Source organism: Gobio gobio (assembly GCF_949357685.1).
Source record: "Gobio gobio genome assembly, chromosome: 24".
Classification (NCBI taxonomy): Eukaryota; Metazoa; Chordata; class Actinopteri; order Cypriniformes; family Gobionidae; genus Gobio; species Gobio gobio.
In genome coordinates this window covers 43,169,862-43,197,513 of record NC_137120.1, presented here as the reverse complement: position 1 = coordinate 43,197,513, position 27,652 = coordinate 43,169,862, and the positions used below count along the sequence as shown (strand labels likewise).

Here is a 27,652-nt window from a genome sequence, read left to right as displayed (position 1 = left end):
GTTCTCCACGAGTTCTCCTCGAGTTCTCCCCGAGTTCTCTCCAAGTTCTCCTCGAGTTCTCCCAGAGTTCTCCCAGAGTTCTCCTCGAGTTCTCCCCAGTTTTCCTCGAGTTCTCCTCGAGTTCTCCCCAGTTTTCCTCGAGTTCTCCTCGAGTTCTCCCCGAGTTCTCCTCGAGTTCTCCTCGAGTTCTCCCAGAGTTCTCCTCGAGTTCTCCCCGGGTTCTCCTCGAGTTCTCCCAGAGTTCTCCTCGAGTTCTCCCCGGGTTCTCCTCGAGTTCTCCCAGAGTTCTCCTCGAGTTCTCCCAGAGTTCTCCCAGAGTTCTCCTCGAGTTCTCCCTGGGTTCTCCTCGAGTTCTCCTCGAGTTCTCCCCGGGTTCTCCCCGGGTTCTCCTCGAGTTCTCCCAGAGTTCTCCCAGAGTTCTCCCCGAATTCTCCCCGAGTCCTCCTCGAGTTCTCCTCGAGTTCTCCCCGAATTCTCCTCGAGTTCTCCCCGAGTTCTCCTCGAGTCCCCCCCCCCCCCCCCCCCGAGTTCTCCCCGAGTCCCCCCCCCCCCCCGAGTTCTCTCCGAGTTCTCCCAGAGTTCTCCCAGAGTTCTCCCCGAGTTCTCCTCGAGTTCTCCTCGAGTTCTCCCCGAGTTCTCCCCGAGTTCTCCTCGAGTTCTCCTCGAGTTCTCCCCGAGTTCTCCTCGAGTTCTCCCCGAGTTCTCCTCGAGTTCTCCCCGAGTTCTCCCCGAGTTCTCCCCGAGTTCTCCCCGAGTTCTCCTCGAGTTCTCCCCGAGTTCTCCCCGAGTTCTCCTCGAGTTCTCCTCGAGTTCTCCTCGAGTTCTCCCCGAGTTCTCCTCGAGTTCTCCCCGAGTTCTCCCCGAGTTCTCCCCGAGTTCTTCTCGAGCTTGGCTAATGTCCGTCCTGTGTCGTGTGTTTTGAATAATGTCGTGCACTGAGCGCTCTCTTCTCCCCGTCATTAGTAGACACGCCCCTAACTGCTGATTGGCTACAAGTTTGTTTTGGTACTCGGCCTGAGACACTTTTCTAAAGCAGTTTTGAAATACCACTTACCCCACCTTTGATAATTACTGTAATATTTATAAGAGCTGTATATTTAGTAAACAATGCTGTAATATTTATTAATCAATTTTGTAATATTTAATTATCAGAGAACAAACAAATATAACTGTTGCCATCCTATTTGATTATAGATCTGTAATGTTGAATAATAAGTGCTGTAATATGTAATAATCCTCTGGTCTGGAGGTTACTCACAGTCTTCAGATTCAGGGGAAATCTCCACCATCAGAGACAGGAAGTTCGCCAGGAACTGTGTGTTATTCTCAGCCAACTGCAGACGCTTACAGTATTCTCTACAGATACAGAGAGAGAGTCGTGAACCCATACGTCTACACTATAATATCTAACATAATGGATCTATGTGCACAAACCTGGGGGCCAGAAACACATGACCAGCAGACTCAAAAGAGTTGGGCAGCAGAGACTGTAAATCTGAGAGAAGGGCAGGAGAGAGGATAGAGGATGAAACATCAGGATCAGTAATCTCACACGAGACATCATCCGTGTTAACTGAAGCACTCACACTGCAGCTGTAGCATGACATCGCTGAGATCCGCCTGGATGTAATATTCACTGTAGGGAGGAAGTACCAGACCCAGACTGCAGGGGGCGACACATGAAAACAAGAGTTCAGAATGTTGAACTGTTCAGTCAGAGCAGCTGAATCGCCTCATACCTGTAATCGGTGTCATTAATCGGTGTCCAGGAGTACATCCGTATGACCTCATCAATGTAGCGCTGCAAGAAAAACAATTATCAGACATTTTAAAGAGGTGATGAATTGAGAAATCAACTTTCCCTTGAGCTTTTGATATATAAGAGGTCAGGGCAAATATAAGAATATCCTGTAAGTTTCAGAGCTGAAAACTTTCTTGTTAGTCAAAGAAAAGCTTTTATAGACACCAGAGCCTGAAAACAATCTTGTGCTTCACCCTTCCGTCATCGTGCGACGAAACACCGCCTCTACAGAAGAATAAGCAGGTGTAATTCAGTAGCTCCGCCCACCGACTCATGGAGATGCTCGGATTGCCAGCGGTCAGCAATAAACACGCCGAGAATATATGACGAGCTCTTGCTATTCCTGGTTGTGGAAGAACACAGTCGCTGCACAAGCTTCCTTTGGATCCTAATATTAGGAATATGTGGTTGAACTTTATTTTTAATGAAGTTCCAGCTCACGTGGGGAAGACTGTGTACGTGTGTTCGCTTCATTTCACCGCGGAATCATTTGAAAACAAGGCACAGGTTGACACTGGATTTGCAAACATATTGAGATTGAAACACAATGCTGTTCCATCTATATTGGACCCGACAGGAATGGTGCAGCACACTTATGTGAGTAAAACATGTTTTTTTTATACGTGATAGTATTGCATTACAGATCGTTTGATATGTGATTGTGTATTGATAATGTGTAGGCCTACGTGTCTATCCAGTCACAGGAGAGACTTGTTGTAACGTAATGTGTGTGTTCGCGCGAGCGAGAGTGTGTGTAAGCGCGTGTGTGTATGTCCGCGAGTGTGTGTGTCCCCGCGTGAGTGTGTGTGTGTGTGTGTGTGTGTGTGATTTAGTGTTTGTTTGATATTTTGCTAGTTCTCTGAGCATTTCCCCTAGCCTAGACGATTCCTGGGACAGACGGTAGCTGAAGCTCATTAAATATGCAAATGTTATCCAATCCTAGCCGTGGGCGTTTACTTCCAAGTCTTCAGTTCGGCACGCCCATCAAATCCTAGTGTTTCTCAGAGAGCCTCAAAACCAAGGCAGAAAATAGCCTATTACTTATTCATTATGATGTTTTTGAATGTAAAAACCACATAAACGCCATAAGTTGACTTCAGACAACAGTATAAAAAAATTAAAAAAGCCAGTTCATGACCCCTTTAATGTGAGGTTTTTAACGGTGTACTGATGGCGTTTACTAAGAAGTAGCAGAGAGTTGCACACATCTCTTCCAATCTGCGGCATTCTTGCTAGATTTCAAAACAAAGCTCTTGGTCATTTCTAGCCATTCCATACGTCTCAAATAGTAGTGCACTTAAATAGTGTGTACTGCACACTACTTCTAATGGATTTCTGAAGTATACATCCACGTTTTTATTAGTAAATGAGTTATTAGTAAATGTTTTGCATTCCCAAGAAATGTGTCATTCACTCTAAAAATGTTTGCATTTCACTGAGAAACTTTATGTTCTGTTGCAAAACTTTCACGTTGTTTTGTGAGCGAATGCAAAGTTTCTCAGGCGAACACAGGTTTTGCAAATGAAAATTCAAAGGTTTTGCGTGCAAACAAAGTTTCTCGGGAATGCTACATTTCTGCCATCAATCGCAACACTTCTCAGGGAAATGCACAATTTTTGCGAGCGTTCACAAGTTTCTTGGGGGAACGCAGTTTTTGAGAGCGAATGAGAAGCGTTAGTGAGTGAACACATTTTCTCAGGAGAATGCTCATTTTTGGCAAGCAATCGCAAAATGTATCGGGGGAACGCAAAAACTTTGCAAGAGAAGGCAAAAGCATTGAATTTTTTACCCTTTTCTTTTGGAGGCTCCGTATAAAATTGAAATATTTCAAATTGATTTTAACAATGAAAAAACTTCTAGATTCTAAAAGTTTCAAATAAAGCGATTTGTGGTTTTAAGACGTCCTTTTACTACAGGCTCAAAAGCATGCACTTTAACATTAGTAGTGAAGTATATACTTAAATTGCATATTTGGGCCATAAGGCAATTATGCAAATTGGGATGCAGCTAATTAATGACATCGTTTAGGGCATCATAGAAATGTACATCTGAAATCTGAATCTGTAATGTTGAGCCATTTATAGAAAGTCATGTCCCAGATATCACACATGTCCTAGTTTCATCTGACACATTAATCACACACACACTTGCCTCGTCCAATGATTTAATTAAAGTTTTGATCGTCATCTCTCCCGATCGCCCATCAATCATTTGCCGACGAATCTGTAAAAGGAAGAAAAGCAGAACATTATCCATGACTGCTGATTTAACATAAATGATCAGCCAAACGCATATTTAACACATGAAGTGAGTGTGCCCGTGCCGCCCACATCAAAAACAATGATTGATGTATTATGACCAGCAGAGAGAGAGTTGATTCGAGGACAGTGAGTGCAGATGCACCTCCTGTTTGCTGCTGTCTTCTACTTCTGCATCCAGGAAGTCCAGCGTCACCGGCTCCGGCAAATCCTCTTCCTGCAGGGAGACAAACATCAGGAAAACAGGGTTATTATCGTTAACTACAACTAAAACCATTCAAACACGTCAAATTAACGGTAACTGATTTCATCTAGTTTTTCAGTTCAGCAACATTTCTATTTTTACTTAGTTAGGGTTAACAAAACTATACAGGCATATTCAAAATAAATAATAAAAATGACAAGAACGGACAACAAAATAACTCAAACTTTAACTCAAACTAAAATGGAAAAAATTAAAATAAAAACTCACAAACATGACAAATCTCACAAAAAGAGACAGAGGTCATATTACATCCCCAAAAATAATACACAAATGGGCTGTTGGGACATTTTGCTCATGAAAATGAAATGCTAAAACACAGATGAGTGTGATTGTTTGGTCGTGTGTGTGTGCATCAGACGGTCAGAGTCTCACTCGAGGCTGCAGGTTCGGGTGCATGAGCACGTATCCGTTCGGGTCAATGGCGAAGATGTATCCGTTTGCTCCCAGCTACACACAGAGAAGGAGAAAAACAGTCTGTGAGGATGTTTCCTGTTTCTCATAGTGGAGGGATAAACGACTAGCACGAAACCGGATACACAGATGAGCCAAAACATTATGAGCAGTCACAGGTGAAGTGAACACTGTTGATCATCTAAGAAGGCCACATTAGGGTCTGGTAGATTCGATGGTAAGTAAACCATCATTTCTTGTCATCAGTGTGTTGAGAATAAAGATCTGAGCGACTTTGACAAGGGCCAGATTGTTACGGTCAGAGCATCTCTGAAACGGCGAGGCTTGTGTGTTACTCCTGGTCAGCAGTGGTCAGAATATACCGACAGGACCAAGGAGGGACAAACCACAAACTGGGAGGCAGTGGAAGAAGGTCACCTGGTGCGATGCTCTGGGAAATGTTCTGCTGGGAAAGGTCCAACTATTCATGTGGACATAAATTTTACATGTGCAACTCCCTAAATATTGTTGCAGACTAGATGCACCCCTTCATGACAGGGTGTCCCTGGTGGAAGTGGCTCTTTGAGCAGGATAATACACCCTGCCACATGGCACACACCGCTCAGGAATGGATTGAGGAACACAATGAAGAGTTGAGCATCAGTGGGATGTGCTGGACCAACAGCCTCGATCCCGATCCTCATAGAGTCCATGCCTCGGCTTTAGCTGCACACGGAGGACCAACAGCAGATCATAATGTTTTGGCTCATCGGTGTAGGATATAAATCAACAATAGCAAATGAGACATACACAAAATTGCCAATATTAAAGGATTAGTTCACTTTTAAATAAACTTTTGCTGATCATTTACTCACCCTCATGTCATTCAAGATGTCCATGTCTTTCTTTTTGCAGTCGAAAAGAAATGAAGGTTTTGGATGAAAACAGTCCAGGGTTTTTCTCCATATAATGGACTTCAATGGGCTCCAAACGGCTCAAGGTCCAAATGACAGTTTCAGTGCAGCTTTAAACGACACCAGATGATGAATAAGGGTCTGATCTAGCCAAACCATCAGTTTCTGAGAGAAACCCAGCAGTATTTATGCTATTATTTTACCTCTTAACAGACGAACGTGATCATCTCTGATCTCAGACATAACTTCCGGCAAGTGAAGTCAAATTAGATCATGGTCATAGATGTATACGTAGATGCATCTACTATCGATACATCTATGACCATGATCTAATTTGACCTCACTTGCCGGAAGTTATGGCGGAGCTCAGAGATGATCATGTTCGTCTGATAAGAGGTAAAATAATATCATAAATACTGCTGGGTTTCTCTCAGAAACTGATGGTTTGTCTAGATCAGACCCTTATTCATCATCTGGTGTCGTTTAAAGCTGCACTGAAACTGTCATTTGGACCTTGAACCGTTTGGAGCCCATTGAAGTCCATTATATGGAGAAAAACCCTGGACTGTTTTCATCCAAAACCTTTATTTCTTTTCGACTGCAGAAAGAAAGACATGGACATCTTGGATGAAATGAGGGTGAGTAAATGATCAGCAAAAGTTTATTTAAAAGTGAACTAATCCTTTAAATGCTTTAAATAATTATTTTATACAATATTTACTCATAGGCCAACACACTTTTATCGAATGGACAAGCAGAATGTATCATTAATATAATATAATATAATATAATATAATATAATATAATATAATATAATATAATAAATATAATAACTATTGAATGTGGTAATATCTAACCCTTGTTTTTATTATTATTAAGACAAACACATCCTGAAATGGCCCTAACAGGGAAGAGCTGAAGTCAACAGTGGGCGGTTTGGAGTGTGAAAGCCTTCACCTTGTACTGTGGCGTGAGTCTCTTCAGCTCATCCAGATGAACGTCGACCCCCATGACCCCTAAAATCAGCTGATTCTGAACACACAAACACTGAGGTCAGCGGTCCGCACACAGACAGCATGTTCCGCATGAGTGATGGTCCTTCAGTAATGAGCGTCACCTGAGAGTTTCCGTCTACGGTGAGGTTGAACACCGGCATCGTCCCCGTCACCACCAGCCCCAGACCCTGTTAGCCAAACAGACAATAATACACAATCATATGGCCCATATGTTTCACAGACAGCAGGCGGGTCGAAGCCGCTCTCACCAGAGCATCCTGGTAGACGTTGGTCCATTGCACCTGCTTGGCGATTCTGCCTGCCAGAACCATGGGGCGGCCCAGTACGTCCAGATATTCCTGTGACACACATTTAAGCATTTTACCTTCCTGAAAATACCACCATTTGTGTTTGAATTAAGAGTGATTTGGCCAAATAAAATGAAAATGATAAAGATTTTACGATTATGTATTTTTTCCATTCAGAGGAACCTTAATTATTACAGTGCATCTGAAAGTATTCACAGCGCTTCACTTTTTCCACATTGTGTTCCTCAATTCTACAAACAATACCCCATAATGACCACATGAAAGAAGTTTGATAACAGAATGTGGGAAAAGTGAAGCGAAGTGAATACTTTACAGACGCACCACTATAACAAAACATACACATACTTGTTACACATTAGTTTACTTGACGCACACATATTGCATAAAACTAATAAAACAATTAAAACAACTTGTTGCGCTCATATTTGCAAATTGTGAAACAAAGAACATGTTTGCGTAAAGCACATATATTGCATAAAATCCGTTACAAATCTGATTTACTAAATCAACTTTACAACTCAAATGTGTTCGTAACTGAATCATTTTGAATTGCACTATTAAAGAGTCTCTGACGTGAGTTTTTGAGTAAAGCAAGTATGTACAAAACAACTCACTTATGAATCACTTTTTCACTGAAACTAATCAAATGTACCAGCTGAAATGTGAATCAGTTTGAATCATGTGCGTTTTGTTTCTCATATACTTGTGAGCTGCGAGAGAAGCACATCACAAAACAAATCAGTTCATTTTTAAATCTACACTTTGAACTAATTCACAGAAACGAATCAGACTTACTAGCTTTTGCTACTAAATTTTTAATTACACTATTAAAGTGTCTCATATTTGAAAGACACTAAATAATCATGAAAAAATATCCTCTGGTCTTTAGAGACATTAACTAAAATCATAAAACCATTCACAATATTGTTTAATTTTATATTGCCAGTCATAATAGGAGAACCTGCACACATTAGTGTGTGTGTGTGTGTGTGTGTGTGTGTGTGTGTGTGTGTGTGTGTGTGTGTGTGTGGGCATGTTTTCGTGAAATATCAGGACACAAATGTGTATAATGACATGGGTATGACATAGGTATTACAAAAAGAGGGTGAAATATGAGGACGTTCCCCATGTCCTCACTTTTCAAAATGCTTATAAATCACACAGAATGAGTTTTTTTTCACAGAAAGTGAACTGCACAGTCTCCTGTGAGGGCTAGGTTTAGGGACGGGGCAGTGTGTGTGTGTGTGTGTGTGTGTGTGTGTGTGTGTGTGTGTGTGTGTGTGTGTGTGATGGGTAGGTTTAGGGGCAGTGTAAGGGGATAGAAAATACGGTTTGTACGGTATAAAAACCATTACGCCTATGGAATGTCCTCACATTTCACAAAAACAAACGTGTGTGTGTGTGTGTGTGTGTGTGTGTGTGTGTGTGTGTGTGTGTTAACTCACCTGGGTGTTAATCCTTATAGCACAGATGGAGCGGATCTCAAAATAGTATCCTGCCGAGACAGAGAGACACTTCGTGAGATGTCACATGTAATGTATATTTCAACATGCATCGCTGTATAACTGTACTTATGTCATCATAGTGGGGGAAGATATTTGTTTTTTCAGGAAAAAGGCGCATTTTACAGGGAAAATCTCCTCCAAATGAGCTCATGTCTCACCCTTGTTAGCACATGCGATCCACTGCAGCGGAGTGACATCATAATTGTGCTGCCCCACCGAGAACGTGAACACACGGACCTGCAGAGACCATCACATATCCCATAATTACCCCGGCAAATTAGACAGGAAACAAGCCGTTTCCCTGGAGGAAAGGGCTAATTATGAGGAACACGCACGTTCAGAAGACAACAGCAGAGCAGAAACACAGAATGAGGACATAAATCATATGATGATCAGACCGTCTTATTGGGCCAGTTGTACTGCTCAAAGATGTCCTGAGCTCGGTCCTCCCCTCCGTCAGTGAATAACATGATGATTTTATTGCAGTTGGCTCGAGGAACATTCGTCTTCTGTGTGAAAACGAGGAAGAGAGAAGATTAGAATAACGTGTCTGAACTAAAAGAGCAAGCGATAAATCATCACATCTCTTTAATCAAATGAGCCGTCGTCTGGTTGGTATTTCTGTTGCATCAAGCTGGGTAGCTCCGCCCACAGTGAAATCTCATTGGTCTAAATTCCCGCAAAATGTGTGTATGTTAAAGAAATATTCTGGATCCAGTACTTAAAGGATTAGTTCACCCAAAAATGAAAATTATCCCATAATTTACTCTCCCTCAAGTCATCTCAGGTCAGGTGTGTGTGACACTCTTCTGTCAGACGAACACAATCAGAGTTATATTAATAATGTCCTAATAATCCAAGCTTTATAATGGCAGCACAAAATCTGAAGCCCATAAAAGTGCATCCATACATCATAAAAGTGCATCTGTCCATCATAATAGTGCATCCATACATCATAAAAGTGCATCTGTCCATCATAATAGTGCATCCATACATCATAAAAGTGCATCTGTCCATCATAAAAGTGCATCTGTCCATCATAAAAGTGCATCTATCCATCATAATAGTGCATCTATCCATCATAAAAGTGCATCTGTCCATCATAAAACTGCATCTGTCCATCATAAAAGTGCATCTATCCATCATAAAAGTGCATCTATCCATCATAAAAGTGCATCTATCCATCATAAAAGTGCATCCATCCATCATAAAAGTGCATCTGTCCATCATAAAACTGCATCTGTCCATCATAAAAGTGCATCTATCCATCATAAAAGTGCATCTATCCATCATAAAAGTGCATCCATCCATCATAAAAGTGCATCTATCCATCATAAAAGTGCATTTATCCATCATAAAAGTGCATTTATCCATCATAAAAGTGCATCCATCCATCATAAAAGTGCATCTATCATCATAAAAGTGCATTTATCCATCATAAAAGTGCATTTATCCATCATAAAAGTGCATTTATCCATCATAATAGTGCATCTATCCATCATAAAAGTGCATCTATCATCATAAAAGTGCATTTATCCATCATAATAGTGCATCTATCCATCATAAAAGTGCATTTATCCATCATAAAAGTGCATTTATCCATCATAAAAGTGCATTTATCCATCATAATAGTGCATCTATCCATCATAAAAGTGCATCCATCCATCATAAAAGTGCATTTATCCATCATAAAAGTGCATCCATCCATCATAAAGGTGCATCCGTCCATCATAAAACTGCATCTGTCCATCATAAAAGTGCATCTATCCATCATAAAAGTGCATCTATCCATCATAAAAGTGCATCCATACATCATAAAAGTGCATCCATACATCATAAAAGTGCATCTGTCCATCATAAAAGTGCATCTATCCATCATAAAAGTGCATCTATCCATCATAAAAGTGCATCTATCCATCATAATAGTGCATCTGTCCATCATAAAAGTGCATCTATCCATCATAAAAGTGCATCTATCCATCATAAAACTGCATCTATCCATCATAAAAGTGCATCCATCCATCATAAAAGTGCATCTATCCATCATAAAAGTGCATTTATCCATCATAAAAGTGCATCCATCCATCATAAAAGTGCATTTATCCATCATAAAAGTGCATCCATCCATCATAAAAGTGCATTTATCCATCATAAAAGTGCATCCATCCATCATAAAAGTGCATCCATCCATCATAAAAGTGCATTTATCCATCATAAAAGTGCATCCATCCATCATAAAAGTGCATTTATCCATCATAAAAGTGCATTTATCCATCATAAAAGTGCATCTATCCATCATAAAAGTGCATCTATCTATCATAAAAGTGCATCTATCTATCATAAAAGTGCATCTGTCCATCATAAAAGTGCATCTATCTATCATAAAAGTGCATCTATCCATCATAAAAGTGCATCTATCCATCATAAAAGTGCATCTATCCATCATAAAAGTGCATTTATCCATCATAAAAGTGCATTTATCCATCATAAAAGTGCATCCATCCATCATAAAAGTGCATTTATCCATCATAAAAGTGCATTTATCCATCATAAAAGTGCATCTATCCATCATAAAAGTGCATTTATCCATCATAAAAGTGCATTTATCCATCATAATAGTGCATCTATCCATCATAAAAGTGCATCCATCCATCATAAAAGTGCATCCATCCATCATAAAAGTGCATTTATCCATCATAAAAGTGCATCCATCCATCATAAAAGTGCATCTGTCCATCATAAAAGTGCATCTGTCCATCATAAAAGTGCATCTGTCCATCATAAGTGCATCTATCCATCATAAAAGTGCATCTATCCATCATAAAAGTGCATCTATCCATCATAAAAGTGCATCTATCCATCATAAAAGTGCATCCATACATCATAAAAGTGCATCTATCCATCATAAAACTGCATCTGTCCATAATAAAAGTGCATCTATCCATCATAAAAGTGCATCTATCCATCATAAAAGTGCATCTATCCATCATAATAGTGCATCTGTCCATCATAAAAGTGCATCTATCCATCATAAAAGTGCATCTATCATCATAAAACTGCATCTATCCATCATAAAAGTGCATCCATCCATCATAAAAGTGCATCCATCCATCATAAAAGTGCATCCATCCATCATAAAAGTGCATTTATCCATCATAAAAGTGCATCCATCCATCATAAAAGTGCATTTATCCATCATAAAAGTGCATCTATCCATCATAAAAGTGCATCTATCTATCATAAAAGTGCATCTGTCCATCATAAAAGTGCATCTATCCATCATAAAAGTGCATCTATCCATCATAAAAGTGCATCTATCCATCATAAAAGTGCATCTATCTATCATAAAAGTGCATCTGTCCATCATAAAAGTGCATCTATCCATCATAAAAGTGCATCTATCCATCATAAAAGTGCATCTGTCCATCATAAAAGTGCATCTATCCATCATAAAAGTGCATCTATCCATCATAAAAGTGCATCTATCCATCATAAAAGTGCATCTATCCATCATAAAAGTGCATCTATCATCATAAAAGTGCATTTATCCATCATAAAAGTGCATTTATCCATCATAAAAGTGCATTTATCCATCATAATAGTGCATCTATCCATCATAAAAGTGCATCCATCCATCATAAAAGTGCATCCATCCATCATAAAAGTGCATTTATCCATCATAAAAGTGCATCTGTCCATCATAAAAGTGCATCTATCCATCATAAAAGTGCATCTATCCATCATAAAAGTGCATCCATACATCATAAAAGTGCATCTGTCCATCATAAAACTGCATCTGTCCATCATAAAAGTGCATCTATCCATCATAAAAGTGCATCTATCCATCATAAAAGTGCATCTATCATCATAAAAGTGCATTTATCCATCATAAAAGTGCATTTATCCATCATAAAAGTGCATCTATCATCATAAAAGTGCATTTATCCATCATAAAAGTGCATCTATCCATCATAAAAGTGCATCCATACATCATAAAAGTGCATCCATACATCATAAAAGTGCATCTGTCCATCATAAAAGTGCATCTATCCATCATAAAAGTGCATCTATCCATCATAAAAGTGCATCTATCCATCATAATAGTGCATCTGTCCATCATAAAAGTGCATCTATCCATCATAAAAGTGCATCTATCCATCATAAAACTGCATCTATCCATCATAAAAGTGCATCCATCCATCATAAAAGTGCATCTATCCATCATAAAAGTGCATTTATACATCATAAAAGTGCATCCATCCATCATAAAAGTGCATTTATCCATCATAAAAGTGCATCCATCCATCATAAAAGTGCATTTATCCATCATAAAAGTGCATCCATCCATCATAAAAGTGCATCCATCCATCATAAAAGTGCATCATAAAAGTGCATTTATCCATCATAAAAGTGCATCCATCCATCATAAAAGTGCATCTATCATCATAAAAGTGCATTTATCCATCATAAAAGTGCATTTATCCATCATAAAAGTGCATTTATCCATCATAATAGTGCATCCATCCATCATAAAAGTGCATCCATCCATCATAAAAGTGCATCCATCCATCATAAAAGTGCATTTATCCATCATAAAAGTGCATCCATCCATCATAAAAGTGCATTTATCCATCATAAAAGTGCATTTATCCATCATAAAAGTGCATCTATCCATCATAAAAGTGCATCTATCTATCATAAAAGTGCATCTATCTATCATAAAAGTGCATCTGTCCATCATAAAAGTGCATCTATCTATCATAAAAGTGCATCTATCCATCATAAAAGTGCATCTATCCATCATAAAAGTGCATCTGTCCATCATAAAAGTGCATCTATCCATCATAAAAGTGCATCTATCCATCATAAAAGTGCATCTATCCATCATAAAAGTGCATTTATCCATCATAAAAGTGCATTTATCCATCATAAAAGTGCATCCATCCATCATAAAAGTGCATCTATCATCATAAAAGTGCATTTATCCATCATAAAAGTGCATTTATCCATCATAAAAGTGCATTTATCCATCATAATAGTGCATCTATCCATCATAAAAGTGCATCCATCCATCATAAAAGTGCATCCATCCATCATAAAAGTGCATTTATCCATCATAAAAGTGCATCCATCCATCATAAAAGTGCATCTGTCCATCATAAAAGTGCATCTGTCCATCATAAAACTGCATCTGTCCATCATAAGTGCATCTATCCATCATAAAAGTGCATCTATCCATCATAAAAGTGCATCTATCCATCATAAAAGTGCATCCATACATCATAAAAGTGCATCTATCCATCATAAAACTGCATCTGTCCATCATAAAAGTGCATCTATCCATCATAAAAGTGCATCTATCCATCATAAAAGTGCATCTATCCATCATAATAGTGCATCTGTCCATCATAAAAGTGCATCTATCCATCATAAAAGTGCATCTATCATCATAAAACTGCATCTATCCATCATAAAAGTGCATCCATCCATCATAAAAGTGCATCCATCCATCATAAAAGTGCATCCATCCATCATAAAAGTGCATTTATCCATCATAAAAGTGCATCCATCCATCATAAAAGTGCATTTATCCATCATAAAAGTGCATCTATCCATCATAAAAGTGCATCTATCTATCATAAAAGTGCATCTGTCCATCATAAAAGTGCATCTATCTATCATAAAAGTGCATCTATCCATCATAAAAGTGCATCTGTCCATCATAAAAGTGCATCTATCCATCATAAAAGTGCATCTATCCATCATAAAAGTGCATCTATCATCATAAAAGTGCATTTATCCATCATAAAAGTGCATTTATCCATCATAAAAGTGCATTTATCCATCATAATAGTGCATCTATCCATCATAAAAGTGCATCCATACATCATAAAAGTGCATCTATCCATCATAAAACTGCATCTGTCCATAATAAAAGTGCATCTATCCATCATAAAAGTGCATCTATCCATCATAAAAGTGCATCTATCCATCATAATAGTGCATCTGTCCATCATAAAAGTGCATCTATCCATCATAAAAGTGCATCTATCATCATAAAACTGCATCTATCCATCATAAAAGTGCATCCATCCATCATAAAAGTGCATCCATCCATCATAAAAGTGCATCCATCCATCATAAAAGTGCATTTATCCATCATAAAAGTGCATCCATCCATCATAAAAGTGCATTTATCCATCATAAAAGTGCATCTATCCATCATAAAAGTGCATCTATCTATCATAAAAGTGCATCTGTCCATCATAAAAGTGCATCTATCTATCATAAAAGTGCATCTATCCATCATAAAAGTGCATCTGTCCATCATAAAAGTGCATCTATCCATCATAAAAGTGCATCTATCCATCATAAAAGTGCATCTATCATCATAAAAGTGCATTTATCCATCATAAAAGTGCATTTATCCATCATAAAAGTGCATTTATCCATCATAATAGTGCATCTATCCATCATAAAAGTGCATCCATCCATCATAAAAGTGCATCCATCCATCATAAAAGTGCATTTATCCATCATAAAAGTGCATCTGTCCATCATAAAAGTGCATCTATCCATCATAAAAGTGCATCTATCCATCATAAAAGTGCATCCATACATCATAAAAGTGCATCTGTCCATCATAAAACTGCATCTGTCCATCATAAAAGTGCATCTATCCATCATAAAAGTGCATCTATCCATCATAAAAGTGCATCTATCATCATAAAAGTGCATTTATCCATCATAAAAGTGCATTTATCCATCATAAAAGTGCATCTATCATCATAAAAGTGCATTTATCCATCATAAAAGTGCATCTATCCATCATAAAAGTGCATCCATACATCATAAAAGTGCATCCATACATCATAAAAGTGCATCTGTCCATCATAAAAGTGCATCTATCCATCATAAAAGTGCATCTATCCATCATAAAAGTGCATCTATCCATCATAATAGTGCATCTGTCCATCATAAAAGTGCATCTATCCATCATAAAAGTGCATCTATCCATCATAAAACTGCATCTATCCATCATAAAAGTGCATCCATCCATCATAAAAGTGCATCTATCCATCATAAAAGTGCATTTATCCATCATAAAAGTGCATCCATCCATCATAAAAGTGCATTTATCCATCATAAAAGTGCATCCATCCATCATAAAAGTGCATTTATCCATCATAAAAGTGCATCCATCCATCATAAAAGTGCATCCATCCATCATAAAAGTGCATCATAAAAGTGCATTTATCCATCATAAAAGTGCATCCATCCATCATAAAAGTGCATCTATCATCATAAAAGTGCATTTATCCATCATAAAAGTGCATTTATCCATCATAAAAGTGCATTTATCCATCATAATAGTGCATCCATCCATCATAAAAGTGCATCCATCCATCATAAAAGTGCATCCATCCATCATAAAAGTGCATTTATCCATCATAAAAGTGCATCCATCCATCATAAAAGTGCATTTATCCATCATAAAAGTGCATTTATCCATCATAAAAGTGCATCTATCCATCATAAAAGTGCATCTATCTATCATAAAAGTGCATCTATCTATCATAAAAGTGCATCTGTCCATCATAAAAGTGCATCTATCTATCATAAAAGTGCATCTATCCATCATAAAAGTGCATCTATCCATCATAAAAGTGCATCTGTCCATCATAAAAGTGCATCTATCCATCATAAAAGTGCATCTATCCATCATAAAAGTGCATCTATCCATCATAAAAGTGCATTTATCCATCATAAAAGTGCATTTATCCATCATAAAAGTGCATCCATCCATCATAAAAGTGCATCTATCATCATAAAAGTGCATTTATCCATCATAAAAGTGCATTTATCCATCATAAAAGTGCATTTATCCATCATAATAGTGCATCTATCCATCATAAAAGTGCATCCATCCATCATAAAAGTGCATCCATCCATCATAAAAGTGCATTTATCCATCATAAAAGTGCATCCATCCATCATAAAAGTGCATCTGTCCATCATAAAAGTGCATCTGTCCATCATAAAACTGCATCTGTCCATCATAAGTGCATCTATCCATCATAAAAGTGCATCTATCCATCATAAAAGTGCATCTATCCATCATAAAAGTGCATCCATACATCATAAAAGTGCATCTATCCATCATAAAACTGCATCTGTCCATCATAAAAGTGCATCTATCCATCATAAAAGTGCATCTATCCATCATAAAAATGCATCTATCCATCATAATAGTGCATCTGTCCATCATAAAAGTGCATCTATCCATCATAAAAGTGCATCTATCATCATAAAACTGCATCTATCCATCATAAAAGTGCATCCATCCATCATAAAAGTGCATCCATCCATCATAAAAGTGCATCCATCCATCATAAAAGTGCATTTATCCATCATAAAAGTGCATCCATCCATCATAAAAGTGCATTTATCCATCATAAAAGTGCATCTATCCATCATAAAAGTGCATCTATCTATCATAAAAGTGCATCTGTCCATCATAAAAGTGCATCTATCTATCATAAAAGTGCATCTATCCATCATAAAAGTGCATCTGTCCATCATAAAAGTGCATCTATCCATCATAAAAGTGCATCTATCCATCATAAAAGTGCATCTATCATCATAAAAGTGCATTTATCCATCATAAAAGTGCATTTATCCATCATAAAAGTGCATTTATCCATCATAATAGTGCATCTATCCATCATAAAAGTGCATCCATCCATCATAAAAGTGCATCCATCCATCATAAAAGTGCATTTATCCATCAAAAGTGCATCTGTCCATCATAAAAGTGCATCTATCCATCATAAAAGTGCATCTATCCATCATAAAAGTGCATCTGTCCATCATAAAACTGCATCTGTCCATCATAAAAGTGCATCTATCCATCATAAAAGTGCATCTATCCATCATAAAAGTGCATCTATCATCATAAAAGTGCATTTATCCATCATAAAAGTGCATTTATCCATCATAAAAGTGCATTTATCCATCATAATAGTGCATCTATCCATCATAAAAGTGCATCCATCCATCATAAAAGTGCATCCATCCATCATAAAAGTGCATTTATCCATCATAAAAGTGCATCTGTCCATCATAAAAGTGCATCTATCCATCATAAAAGTGCATCTATCCATCATAAAAGTGCATCTATCCATCATAAAAGTGCATCCATACATCATAAAAGTGCATCTGTCCATCATAAAACTGCATCTGTCCATCATAAAAGTGCATCTATCCATCATAAAAGTGCATCTATCCATCATAATAGTGCATCTGTCCATCATAAAAGTGCATCTATCCATCATAAAAGTGCATCTATCCATCATAAAAGTGCATCTATCCATCATAAAACTGCATCTATCCATCATAAAAGTGCATCCATCCATCATAAAAGTGCATTTATCCATCATAAAACTGCATCTGTCCATCAAAAAACTGCATCTGTCCATCATAAAAGTGCATCTATCCATCATAAAAGTGCATCTATCCATCATAAAAGTGCATCTATCCATCATAAAAGTGCATTTATCCATCATAAAAGTGCATTTATCCATCATAAAAGTGCATCCATCCATCATAAAAGTGCATCTATCATCATAAAAGTGCATTTATCCATCATAAAAGTGCATTTATCCATCATAAAAGTGCATTTATCCATCATAATAGTGCATCTATCCATCATAAAAGTGCATCCATCCATCATAAAAGTGCATCTGTCCATCATAAAACTGCATCTGTCCATCATAAGTGCATCTATCCATCATAAAAGTGCATCTATCCATCATAAAAGTGCATCTATCCATCATAAAAGTGCATCCATACATCATAAAAGTGCATCTATCCATCATAAAACTGCATCTGTCCATCATAAAAGTGCATCTATCCATCATAAAAGTGCATCTATCCATCATAAAAGTGCATCTATCCATCATAATAGTGCATCTGTCCATCATAAAAGTGCATCTATCCATCATAAAAGTGCATCTATCATCATAAAACTGCATCTATCCATCATAAAAGTGCATCCATCCATCATAAAAGTGCATCCATCCATCATAAAAGTGCATCCATCCATCATAAAAGTGCATTTATCCATCATAAAAGTGCATCCATCCATCATAAAAGTGCATTTATCCATCATAAAAGTGCATCTATCCATCATAAAAGTGCATCTATCTATCATAAAAGTGCATCTGTCCATCATAAAAGTGCATCTATCTATCATAAAAGTGCATCTATCCATCATAAAAGTGCATCTGTCCATCATAAAAGTGCATCTATCCATCATAAAAGTGCATCTATCCATCATAAAAGTGCATCTATCATCATAAAAGTGCATTTATCCATCATAAAAGTGCATTTATCCATCATAAAAGTGCATTTATCCATCATAATAGTGCATCTATCCATCATAAAAGTGCATCCATACATCATAAAAGTGCATCTATCCATCATAAAACTGCATCTGTCCATAATAAAAGTGCATCTATCCATCATAAAAGTGCATCTATCCATCATAAAAGTGCATCTATCCATCATAATAGTGCATCTGTCCATCATAAAAGTGCATCTATCCATCATAAAAGTGCATCTATCATCATAAAACTGCATCTATCCATCATAAAAGTGCATCCATCCATCATAAAAGTGCATCCATCCATCATAAAAGTGCATCCATCCATCATAAAAGTGCATTTATCCATCATAAAAGTGCATCCATCCATCATAAAAGTGCATTTATCCATCATAAAAGTGCATCTATCCATCATAAAAGTGCATCTATCTATCATAAAAGTGCATCTGTCCATCATAAAAGTGCATCTATCTATCATAAAAGTGCATCTATCCATCATAAAAGTGCATCTGTCCATCATAAAAGTGCATCTATCCATCATAAAAGTGCATCTATCCATCATAAAAGTGCATCTATCATCATAAAAGTGCATTTATCCATCATAAAAGTGCATTTATCCATCATAAAAGTGCATTTATCCATCATAATAGTGCATCTATCCATCATAAAAGTGCATCCATCCATCATAAAAGTGCATCCATCCATCATAAAAGTGCATTTATCCATCATAAAAGTGCATCTGTCCATCATAAAAGTGCATCTATCCATCATAAAAGTGCATCTATCCATCATAAAAGTGCATCCATACATCATAAAAGTGCATCTGTCCATCATAAAACTGCATCTGTCCATCATAAAAGTGCATCTATCCATCATAAAAGTGCATCTATCCATCATAAAAGTGCATCTATCATCATAAAAGTGCATTTATCCATCATAAAAGTGCATTTATCCATCATAAAAGTGCATCTATCATCATAAAAGTGCATTTATCCATCATAAAAGTGCATCTATCCATCATAAAAGTGCATCCATACCTCATAAAAGTGCATCCATACATCATAAAAGTGCATCTGTCCATCATAAAAGTGCATCTATCCATCATAAAAGTGCATCTATCCATCATAAAAGTGCATCTATCCATCATAATAGTGCATCTGTCCATCATAAAAGTGCATCTATCCATCATAAAAGTGCATCTATCCATCATAAAACTGCATCTATCCATCATAAAAGTGCATCCATCCATCATAAAAGTGCATCTATCCATCATAAAAGTGCATTTATCCATCATAAAAGTGCATCCATCCATCATAAAAGTGCATTTATCCATCATAAAAGTGCATCCATCCATCATAAAAGTGCATTTATCCATCATAAAAGTGCATCCATCCATCATAAAAGTGCATCCATCCATCATAAAAGTGCATCATAAAAGTGCATTTATCCATCATAAAAGTGCATCCATCCATCATAAAAGTGCATCTATCATCATAAAAGTGCATTTATCCATCATAAAAGTGCATTTATCCATCATAAAAGTGCATTTATCCATCATAATAGTGCATCCATCCATCATAAAAGTGCATCCATCCATCATAAAAGTGCATCCATCCATCATAAAAGTGCATTTATCCATCATAAAAGTGCATCCATCCATCATAAAAGTGCATTTATCCATCATAAAAGTGCATTTATCCATCATAAAAGTGCATCTATCCATCATAAAAGTGCATCTATCTATCATAAAAGTGCATCTATCTATCATAAAAGTGCATCTGTCCATCATAAAAGTGCATCTATCTATCATAAAAGTGCATCTATCCATCATAAAAGTGCATCTATCCATCATAAAAGTGCATCTGTCCATCATAAAAGTGCATCTATCCATCATAAAAGTGCATCTATCCATCATAAAAGTGCATCTATCCATCATAAAAGTGCATTTATCCATCATAAAAGTGCATTTATCCATCATAAAAGTGCATCCATCCATCATAAAAGTGCATCTATCATCATAAAAGTGCATTTATCCATCATAAAAGTGCATTTATCCATCATAAAAGTGCATTTATCCATCATAATAGTGCATCTATCCATCATAAAAGTGCATCCATCCATCATAAAAGTGCATCCATCCATCATAAAAGTGCATTTATCCATCATAAAAGTGCATCCATCCATCATAAAAGTGCATCTGTCCATCATAAAAGTGCATCTGTCCATCATAAAACTGCATCTGTCCATCATAAGTGCATCTATCCATCATAAAAGTGCATCTATCCATCATAAAAGTGCATCTATCCATCATAAAAGTGCATCCATACATCATAAAAGTGCATCTATCCATCATAAAACTGCATCTGTCCATCATAAAAGTGCATCTATCCATCATAAAAGTGCATCTATCCATCATAAAAGTGCATCTATCCATCATAATAGTGCATCTGTCCATCATAAAAGTGCATCTATCCATCATAAAAGTGCATCTATCATCATAAAACTGCATCTATCCATCATAAAAGTGCATCCATCCATCATAAAAGTGCATCCATCCATCATAAAAGTGCATCCATCCATCATAAAAGTGCATTTATCCATCATAAAAGTGCATCCATCCATCATAAAAGTGCATTTATCCATCATAAAAGTGCATCTATCCATCATAAAAGTGCATCTATCTATCATAAAAGTGCATCTGTCCATCATAAAAGTGCATCTATCTATCATAAAAGTGCATCTATCCATCATAAAAGTGCATCTGTCCATCATAAAAGTGCATCTATCCATCATAAAAGTGCATCTATCCATCATAAAAGTGCATCTATCATCATAAAAGTGCATTTATCCATCATAAAAGTGCATTTATCCATCATAAAAGTGCATTTATCCATCATAATAGTGCATCTATCCATCATAAAAGTGCATCCATCCATCATAAAAGTGCATCCATCCATCATAAAAGTGCATTTATCCATCAAAAGTGCATCTATCCATCATAAAAGTGCATCTATCCATCATAAAAGTGCATCCATACATCATAAAAGTGCATCTGTCCATCATAAAACTGCATCTGTCCATCATAAAAGTGCATCTATCCATCATAAAAGTGCATCTATCCATCATAAAAGTGCATCTATCATCATAAAAGTGCATTTATCCATCATAAAAGTGCATTTATCCATCATAAAAGTGCATTTATCCATCATAATAGTGCATCTATCCATCATAAAAGTGCATCCATCCATCATAAAAGTGCATCCATCCATCATAAAAGTGCATTTATCCATCATAAAAGTGCATCTGTCCATCATAAAAGTGCATCTATCCATCATAAAAGTGCATCTATCCATCATAAAAGTGCATCTATCCATCATAAAAGTGCATCCATACATCATAAAAGTGCATCTGTCCATCATAAAACTGCATCTGTCCATCATAAAAGTGCATCTATCCATCATAAAAGTGCATCTATCCATCATAATAGTGCATCTGTCCATCATAAAAGTGCATCTATCCATCATAAAAGTGCATCTATCCATCATAAAAGTGCATCTATCCATCATAAAACTGCATCTATCCATCATAAAAGTGCATCCATCCATCATAAAAGTGCATTTATCCATCATAAAACTGCATCTGTCCATCATAAAAGTGCATCCATCCATCATAAAAGTGCATCTGTCCATCATAAAACTGCATCTGTCCATCATAAAAGTGCATCTATCCATCATAAAAGTGCATCTATCCATCATAAAAGTGCATCTATCCATCATAAAAGTGCATCTATCCATCATAAAAGTGCATTTATCCATCATAAAAGTGCATCCATCCATCATAAAAGTGCATCTATCATAATAAAAGTGCATTTATCCATCATAAAAGTGCATTTATCCATCATAAAAGTGCATTTATCCATCATAATAGTGCATCTATCCATCATAAAAGTGCATCCATCCATCATAAAAGTGCATCCATCCATCATAAAAGTGCATTTATCCATCATAAAAGTGCATTTATCCATCATAAAAGTGCATTTATCCATCATAAAAGTGCATTTATCCATCATAAAAGTGCATCTATCCATCATAAAAGTGCATCCATCCATCATAAAAGTGCCTCTATCCATCATAAAAGTGCATTTATCCATCATAAAAGTGCATCCATCCATCATAAAAGTGCATCTATCATCATAAAAGTGCATTTATCCATCATAAAAGTGCATTTATCCATCATAAAAGTGCATTTATCCATCATATTAGTGCATCCATCCATCATAAAAGTGCATCCATCCATCATAAAAGTGCATTTATCCATCATAAAAGTGCATCCATCCATCATAAAAGTGCATTTATCCATCATAAAAGTGCATTTATCCATCATAAAAGTGCATCTATCCATCATAAAAGTGCATCTATCTATCATAAAAGTGCATCTATCTATCATAATAGTGCATCTGTCCATCATAAAAGTGCATCTATCTATCATAAAAGTGCATCTATCCATCATAAAAGTGCATCTATCCATCATAAAAGTGCATCTATCCATCATAAAAGTGCATCTATCCATCATAAAAGTGCATCTATCATCATAAAAGTGCATTTAGCCATCATAAAAGTGCATTTATCCATCATAAAAGTGCATTTATCCATCATAATAGTGCATCTATCCATCATAAAAGTGCATCCATCCATCATAAAAGTGCATCCATCCATCATAAAAGTGCATTTATCCATCATAAAAGTGCATCTGTCCATCATAAAAGTGCATCTATCCATCATAAAAGTGCATCTATCCATCATAAAAGTGCATCCATCCATCATAAAAGTGCATCCATACATCATAAAAGTGCATCTGTCCATCATAAAACTGCATCTGTCCATCATAAAAGTGCATCTATCCATCATAAAAGTGCATCTATCCATCATAATAGTGCATCTGTCCATCATAAAAGTGCATCTATCCATCATAAAAGTGCATCTATCCATCATAAAAGTGCATCTATCCATCATAAAACTGCATCTATCCATCATAAAAGTGCATCCATCCATCATAAAAGTGCATTTATCCATCATAAAACTGCATCTGTCCATCATAAAAGTGCATCCATCCATCATAAAAGTGCATCTGTCCATCATAAAACTGCATCTGTCCATCATAAAAGTGCATCTATCCATCATAAAAGTGCATCTATCCATCATAAAAGTGCATCTATCCATCATAAAAGTGCATTTATCCATCATAAAAGTGCATCCATCCATCATAAAAGTGCATTTATCATCATAAAAGTGCATTTATCCATCATAAAAGTGCATTTATCCATCATAAAAGTGCATTTATCCATCATAATAGTGCATCTATCCATCATAAAAGTGCATCCATCCATCATAAAAGTGCATCCATCCATCATAAAAGTGCATTTATCCATCATAAAAGTGCATTTATCCATCATAAAAGTGCATTTATCCATCATAAAAGTGCATCTATCCATCATAAAAGTGCATCCATCCATCATAAAAGTGCATCTATCCATCATAAAAGTGCATTTATCCATCATAAAAGTGCATCCATCCATCATAAAAGTGCATCTATCATCATAAAAGTGCATTTATCCATCATAAAAGTGCATTTATCCATCATAAAAGTGCATTTATCCATCATATTAGTGCATCCATCCATCATAAAAGTGCATCCATCCATCATAAAAGTGCATTTATCCATCATAAAAGTGCATCCATCCATCATAAAAGTGCATTTATCCATCATAAAAGTGCATTTATCCATCATAAAAGTGCATCTATCCATCATAAAAGTGCATCTATCTATCATAAAAGTGCATCTATCTATCATAATAGTGCATCTGTCCATCATAAAAGTGCATCTATCTATCATAAAAGTGCATCTATCCATCATAATAGTGCATCTGTCCATCATAAAAGTGCATCTATCCATCATAAAAGTGCATCTATCCATCATAAAAGTGCATCTATCCATCATAAAAGTGCATTTATCCATCATAAAAGTGCATCTATCCATCATAAAAGTGCATCTATCCATCATAAAAGTGCATCTATCATCATAAAAGTGCATCTATCCATCATATAACTCCTCCACACGGCTCCAGGGGTTAATAAAGGCCTTCTGAAGTGAAGCGATGCATTTGTGTAAGAAAAACATCCATACTAAAAACTATATAAATAACAAAACATTTACATTACAAAATAACATTTATTATACTCACGAACATATAGAAACTCAAGAAACACGTATCACAGACACAGAAATATACTTCACTTCAGATAATATGAAGGTAACAAATATTAACAAGACGAACAGCAAAGTAATTTAACTAAATCAAAAGAAAATGAAAAGCTTGTTTGCTGGTTCTCTTCTCTCCTGCCATGCTCCGCTTCAGTGCCTTTATTATAGTGGATCCAAAACGACTCCAACGAGGTGCAGGTGTATAATGACACACAGGTGCGGAGCTAATAAGGAGCTCAGACACAGAGAAAAAAAACAGAGTCATGACGTCATTACAAGGAGAAGAAAACACGAGACACAAACCGTAACAGTAAAATATCTAGCTTCCGCCAGACCACCTTCCATATTCAACTTACTCAGAAAGTGTAACGCCTCTCGCAGTTCAAAACACTTGTGGGCTTCAGATTTTGTGCTGCCATTTACTGCCATTATAAAGCTTGGAAGAGCCAGGACATTGATTAATATAACTCTGATTGTGTTCATCTACATTTACATACATACATTTATGCATTTAGCAGACGCTTTTATCCAAAGCGACTTACAACTGAGGAGTACAGGAAGTGACCCGTCATGAAGAGTCGAAGAAATGCAAAAAGTGCCTGAAATAGTAAGTTTGTGTACATTACTCAGTGTAGCACAGGCTAGAGTAGGGAGGGAAAGAGGAAGAAAGAGGAAAAGAAAGATTTTTTTTTAGTTTTTAGTTGTCTTTTGAATGTTGTCAGTGATTCTGCGTTTCGGATGGCGATGGGAAGATCGTTCCACCAGCCGGGAACGGTGAATGAGAATGTTCCGGAGAAGAATGAGAACTCTTCATCTGACAGAAGAGTGTCACACACACCTGGGATGACTCGAGGGAGAGTAAATCATGGGCTAATTTTCAGTTTTGGGTGAACTATCCCTTTAAATTTAGCATTTGTGGAGTTATTCATTACTAAATTAAATTCCACCGGGTCAGAACTGACCCAGGACGTCAAAAGGTGTAATTCATTCTTTTTTACAGTCGTTTTAGGATTTATGGTGTTGAGTTATATCAATGACATTGTGAAATAAATGTAACAAACCTGAGTAAGTGATAACGCTCATATTGTTCACGTGTTTTGGCCGTGCCACTGAAACAGTGAGTACTTTAAAGTTTATCTTACGCCACAAATGAACTTTAATTGTGTTCAGACTCACGTTGAGCAGCTGGTTGAAGGCGAAGTGAAAGCCGGATTTGTAATCTGTGGTTCCTTTGGCCTGCATCTGCTGCACGGCTTCTTTAAAGATCTTTTTATTGCGTACATTGGCCTGAACCAGGTGCCTAAAGCAGGGCACCACTGCCTCGGCCTTCTCGTTGAACTGAGAGAGAGAGAGAGAGAGAGAGAGAGAGAGAGAGAGAGAGAGAGAGAGAGAGAGAGAGAGAGAGGAGAGAGAGGAGAGAGAGGAGAGAGAGGAGAGAGAGAGGAGAGAGGAGAGAGAGAGAGAGAGAGGAGAGAGAGAGAGAGAGAGAGAGAGAGAGAGAGAGGAGAGAGAGGAAGAGAGAGAGAGAGAGAGAGAGAGAGAGAGGAGAGAGAGGAGAGAGAGGAGAGAGAGAGAGGAGAGAGAGAGAGAGAGAGAGAGAGAGAGAGAGAGAGAGAGAGAGAGAGAGAGAGAGAGGAGAGAGAGGAGAGAGAGGAGAGAGAGAGAGAGAGGAAATACAGCTCAATGCACAGGTTTAAAAACACACACATAACTAATGTATAGCCTTGCATAACAGCATTTATCAGTCGATTAACAAGTGTCAGGTTTCTCAATGGATAATGCAACTTTTCTGTTAAACAATATATTTTTTGTGAAGTTAGGGTATAAGTTGTGTATACAGTGTTTAATTTTGATGTGTATGTGTCCGAAAAACCAGCCTAGGCTAGGCCTTTTAGCTGGTTTTAGCTGGTTTAAGATGGTCTTTTAGCTGGTTTTAGCTGGTTTAAGATGGTCTTTTAGCTGGTTCAGCTGTTATATCAGCAGGGATATTTCTATGGGCCACTCAGCCAGATATAGTCTATGAAAATCAAATTAGGCTCAAATCAAATCAAAACGCTTCTTTCACAATCCAAAACACATCCTGGCATGTTAAATATGGCACTGACCCGAGCCACATTGACGTAATCGTCGTCGGAGAGTGTGTCGAGCATCTCTGTGACCGAAGCTTTGATCAGTTTGAGAGTGAGTCCGCTGACGCTGCCGCTCCTGTGACGGAAAACACGTCAATGTTCACCAAACAGCGCAGACGCACAGCGGAGAACACACACACACACACACACACTCACACGTCTACGAGGATGACCATGTCTTTCGGTGAGGACGCTCCCTGAATGTACCTGAGCAAAACAGGGACAAGTTTCAAAATCAAAATTCCCTAGGCCACGTTCACAAACTGACCAGTCAAAGCCAGCCAAACTAAAGGTTTCTGTAGATTTCTATAGATGATTATGTATAATAAAACATTTAGGTGAGTTTGACATGATTTGATGTCTCCAAATGAATATTATCATCATGTTAAAAGCATAATTGAATTATTTCTGTGAAAACAGC

The 27,652-nt window shown here is 37.1% G+C and overlaps 1 protein-coding gene across 1 annotated transcript in view; it reads right to left on the bottom strand.

Annotated features, from left to right (window-relative positions):
• Positions 1-27,652, bottom strand: part of cacna2d2b (calcium channel, voltage-dependent, alpha 2/delta subunit 2b) — a 64,433-nt gene that overhangs the window by 13,913 nt on the left and 22,868 nt on the right. Inside the window, exons 9-24 of the mRNA XM_079807457.1 lie at positions 27,388-27,438; positions 27,208-27,307; positions 26,279-26,440; positions 8,856-8,966; positions 8,616-8,694; positions 8,398-8,447; positions 6,893-6,982; positions 6,746-6,811; positions 6,586-6,660; positions 4,697-4,771; positions 4,205-4,276; positions 3,953-4,024; positions 1,740-1,801; positions 1,587-1,663; positions 1,435-1,495; positions 1,259-1,356 (exon numbers count right to left, since the gene is read on the bottom strand). Coding sequence (XP_079663583.1) covers positions 1,259-1,356; positions 1,435-1,495; positions 1,587-1,663; positions 1,740-1,801; positions 3,953-4,024; positions 4,205-4,276; positions 4,697-4,771; positions 6,586-6,660; positions 6,746-6,811; positions 6,893-6,982; positions 8,398-8,447; positions 8,616-8,694; positions 8,856-8,966; positions 26,279-26,440; positions 27,208-27,307; positions 27,388-27,438 — 1,301 coding nt within the window. The remainder of the gene's footprint in view (positions 1-1,258; positions 1,357-1,434; positions 1,496-1,586; positions 1,664-1,739; positions 1,802-3,952; positions 4,025-4,204; positions 4,277-4,696; positions 4,772-6,585; positions 6,661-6,745; positions 6,812-6,892; positions 6,983-8,397; positions 8,448-8,615; positions 8,695-8,855; positions 8,967-26,278; positions 26,441-27,207; positions 27,308-27,387; positions 27,439-27,652) is intronic.